The sequence below is a fragment of the Amblyraja radiata genome, chromosome 45 (assembly GCF_010909765.2).
Source record: "Amblyraja radiata isolate CabotCenter1 chromosome 45, sAmbRad1.1.pri, whole genome shotgun sequence".
NCBI classification, from domain to species: Eukaryota; Metazoa; Chordata; class Chondrichthyes; order Rajiformes; family Rajidae; genus Amblyraja; species Amblyraja radiata.
The window spans coordinates 907,044-911,078 of NC_046000.1; the positions used below are offsets into that span (position 1 = coordinate 907,044).

Consider the following 4,035-nt stretch of genomic DNA (forward strand, 5'->3'; position numbering starts at 1 on the left):
ACCGATTACAAAAAATGATCTTCGGCATCAATTAGCGATCGGTCACTATGTAAACGGTGTCGGATTATCGTCTTGTTCATTTTCACAAAAATCGGAATATGGGCGACTGTGAAATGTTCCTGCTTGAAAGACTGGAGGAATTGCCGAGTAGAAATGCAATTCAGTACACTTAAAGAGATGAAGACAATAAAACAGCAACTACAGCACTAATCGGCTGGCCGTGAGCACAACTTATGATGACTGGGTAGGCAAAAATGATGGAGAAATTCAGCGGGTGAAGCAGCATCTGTGGAGCGAAGGAAATAGACAACGTTTCGGGTCGAAACCCTTCTTCTGACTCTGGCTTATGATGACTGGGACAAGCTGACGTGAGTGTTACTTGTTTGATGGACAGGAACGCAACATGGATACGGGGAATATCCCGCGTACATCGCAACATTTAATCACTAAACAGAACGCCAAACAAAAATATCCTGAAACAATTCTGCTGCGATTCAATGTCGAAACATTAGTACAACTCTTTCTGCGAAAATGTGGGTGGCTCTTAAAAGAGCCGTTGGGTTTTGGGTGTTTTCTCAACAATGTGTGGATCTTTATTTGGAACTGGTGTACTTGGTCACCGCCTTTGTCCCTTCCGACACGGCGTGTTTGGCCAGCTCCCCGGGAAGAAGCAGTCGCACGGCGGTCTGAATCTCTCGGGAGCTGATGGTCGCTCGCTTGTTATAATGCGCCAGGCGGGAAGCCTCGCCCGCGATACGCTCGAAAATATCGTTCACGAACGAGTTCATGATGCCCATGGCCTTGGAGGAGATGCCGGTATCCGGGTGAACCTGCTTCATCACTTTGTAGATGTAGATGGAGTAACTCTCCTTCCTCGACCTCCTGCGCTTCTTGCCCCCTTTAACTGCGGATTTCGGCAAAGCTTTCTTTGCGCCCTTCTTGGCGGCTGTTTCCTTCTTGGCGGCTGTTTTCGGCAAAGATCCTACAGCATCTTTGGTTTTCGCAGGTTCAGGCATTTCCTCGGTGGATTTCAAACACGGAAGTGACCAGCTAGGAGTCGGAGCGCGGATTATATAGGCAGCGGCGTCACCCTATGCTAATGAGGGATGGAGCAGGAGCGGATCGTCATTGGGTGGTCGGTGACATGAATCACACTTCGCTATAAACCTTCTGATTGGATATCTGCGGTGAAACATTGCAATCCCTCGCTCCCCCAATCAGAAGCCGCTTCCACAGCCTACGTTCGCGTCACACCAAGCTCCAGTATCTTTGGCGTGACACTACATTTACATGGATAGGAAAGGTTTATAGGGATACTAGACGAAGTGGGACCCGTTGGGTCCCATGTTCACACGGGAGGGCTGGTCCCCAAACGCAATATTCCACCTCTCCACCAATTTCAATATTGGTGGCCAGTGGGGAGGGGGCTTTCTGAAACGCTAGTATGGGTGTTTTGGGCCGAAGGGACTGGTTACCAGAGGGATAGTATGGACATTGTGGGCCGAATGTATTCTTGGGCTGGCAGCTCAGTCACTCAGGCCTGGTGGGCTTGCAGCTCAGGCCTGGTGGGTTGGCAGCTCAGTCACTCAGGTCCGGTAGACTGACAGCTCAGTCACTCAGGCCTGGCAGGAAACTGCCAGAAATTCTGCCCAAAACAGGTGAGAGACTCTGTGAGCGAGAAGGGGCATTCTTTTCCGTTGCTGGTTGCTCAAGTTGCCGAACCAGGCAACATGCTCTCTACTGTACACCTTTAGAAGTTCGAGAGAGTCCTCTTTCACATACCGACTCTCCGTAAAATTCTCAGGAAGTAGAGGCGCTGATGTGCTTTCTTTATTATTTCATCAGTGTGCTGGGACCAGGAAAGATCTTCGGAAATATGCACGCCCACGAATTTGAAGTTCTTGACCCTATAAACGGGATTGTGAGTCCCTATCCTACCCCTCCCTAAGTCCACAATCAGTTCGAGGATCCAATTGTAGACGGATGCGCAGAGACCCAGACCTGAGAGCTTGGTAACCAGCATGATGGTATTAAATGCCAACTTTAGGCTGTGCACATCATACGCAGGAAGTTTGGTTTGGTGGGGAATGACAAATATAATTTAACTCTGACAAATGTGAGGTGTTGCACACTGATATACAAATCCAGGGTAGGACTTGCACAATAAATGGTAGAACCCTGGAGAATGTTGCAGAACAGAGATCTCGGATTACAGGTGCATGGTTTCTAGAACATCGTAAGATGGATGGTGTGGTGAAGGCTTTGCCATACTTGCCTTCAATGGGAAGGGTATTGAATACAAATATTTGGATATCATGATGCAGCTTTGTATTGGTTAGACTACACCTGGAATAGTGTGTGTAGTTCTAGTTGCTCAGCTGTAGCAGGATGCCATTATGCTGGAAATGGTGCAGAAGAGGTTTACCAAGATGTTTCGGGGACTTGTGTGTTTGAATTATAAGGAGAGGCTGGATAGGCAAGGATTGATTTGGGAGCATAGGAGGTCGAGGGGTGACCTAAATAAAGTGTGAAAAATCATGAGGGGCATGGATATTGAACACTCAGTTTATTTTCCCCAGGATAAAGGATTCTAAAACAAGAATCCTTGGCCCAAGGTGAGAGAGAGAGATTTAAAAGGGACATCAGGGCAACATTTTAACTGAGAGTAGTTCATATCTGGAATGAGCTGCTGAGGAAACAGGTATAATTACAATGTTTAAAATATATTTTGACCAATATTGGGATAGGAAGGGATTAGAAGATGAGGGTCAAATGTGGGCAAGTGGAACTGACCCAGAATGCAGACATGATTGCCATGGCCAAGGTGGACCAGGCGGCCTGTTTCTGTGCTATAAAGCTCTATGACTCATTAATTCTAGAAATGTTCCACAGCTCAAGGGACAACACATCATCTTTCACCTGTGCACAATGCAGCATGTAGGACTCTATGCTGAATCCTCGTGTTGATATCAGTCTGACCAAGTTTGCCTGCCATCTATCTTCCTTACATAGAAACATAGAAACATAGAAATTAGGTGCAGGAGTAGGCCATTCGGCCCTTCGAGCCTGCACCGCCATTCAATATGATCATGGCTGATCATCCAACTCAGTATCCCGTACCTGCCTTCTCTCCATACCCTCTGATCCCTTTAGCCACAAGGGCCACATCTAACTCCCTCTTAAATATAGCCAATGAACTGGCCTCAACTACCCTCTGTGGCAGAGAGTTCCAGAGATTCACCACTCTCTGTGTGAAAAAAGTTCTTCTCATCTCGATTTTAAAGGATTTCCCCCTTATCCTTAAGCTGTGACCCCTTGTCCTGGACTTCCCCAACATCGGGAACAATCTTCCTGCATCTAGCCTGCCCAACCCCTTAAGAATTTTGTAAGTTTCTATAAGATCCCCTCTCAATCCCCTAAATTCTAGAGAGTATAAACCAAGTCTATCCAGCCTTTCTTCATAAGACAGCCCTGACATCCCAGGAATCAGTCTGGCGAGCCTTCTCTGCACTCCCTCTATGGCAATAATGTCCTTCCTCAGATTAGGAGACCAAAACTGTACGCAATACTCCAGGTGTGGTCTCACCAAGACCCTGTACAACTGCAGTAGAACCTCCCTGCTCCTATACTCAAATCCTTTTGCTATGAAAGCTAACATACCATTTGCTTTCTTCACTGCCTGCTGCACCTGCATGCCTACTTTCTTTTTTTATTTTATTTTAATTTTAATTTTAATTTTTTATTAGAAATACGGTAAATTACAATACTACACAACACATATGTCTTAATACATTTTTTGTACCGCTTCATTTTTTGAGGTTTAAGATAAAGATGGAAGTAAAGAAAGTGCGCAAGGGTCGTGAAGGTGCAGAAGAGTGTTGAGAAAAGAAAGCCCCTTAGAAAAGAAGTAAGAGAAGGAAGTAGAGAAAGAAAGAAGACCCTAGAAAAGAAGGAAAAAGAAAGGAGAAACAATCGCTCTATTATAACATTAATCTCCGCAGAAAGGGGACTACCAACCAAGTCTGTTTTTGTTAT

General features: G+C 45.8%; 1 protein-coding gene across 1 annotated transcript; it reads right to left on the minus strand.

Annotated features, from left to right (window-relative positions):
* Positions 1-534: 534 nt before the first annotated feature.
* LOC116968511 (histone H2B-like) lies at positions 535-1,020 on the minus strand. The gene has a single exon (XM_033015278.1). It carries the CDS (start codon positions 1,014-1,016, stop codon positions 594-596), a length of 423 nt encoding a protein of 140 aa, XP_032871169.1. The 5' UTR covers positions 1,017-1,020; the 3' UTR covers positions 535-593.
* Between the last annotated feature and the right edge of the window lie 3,015 nt (positions 1,021-4,035).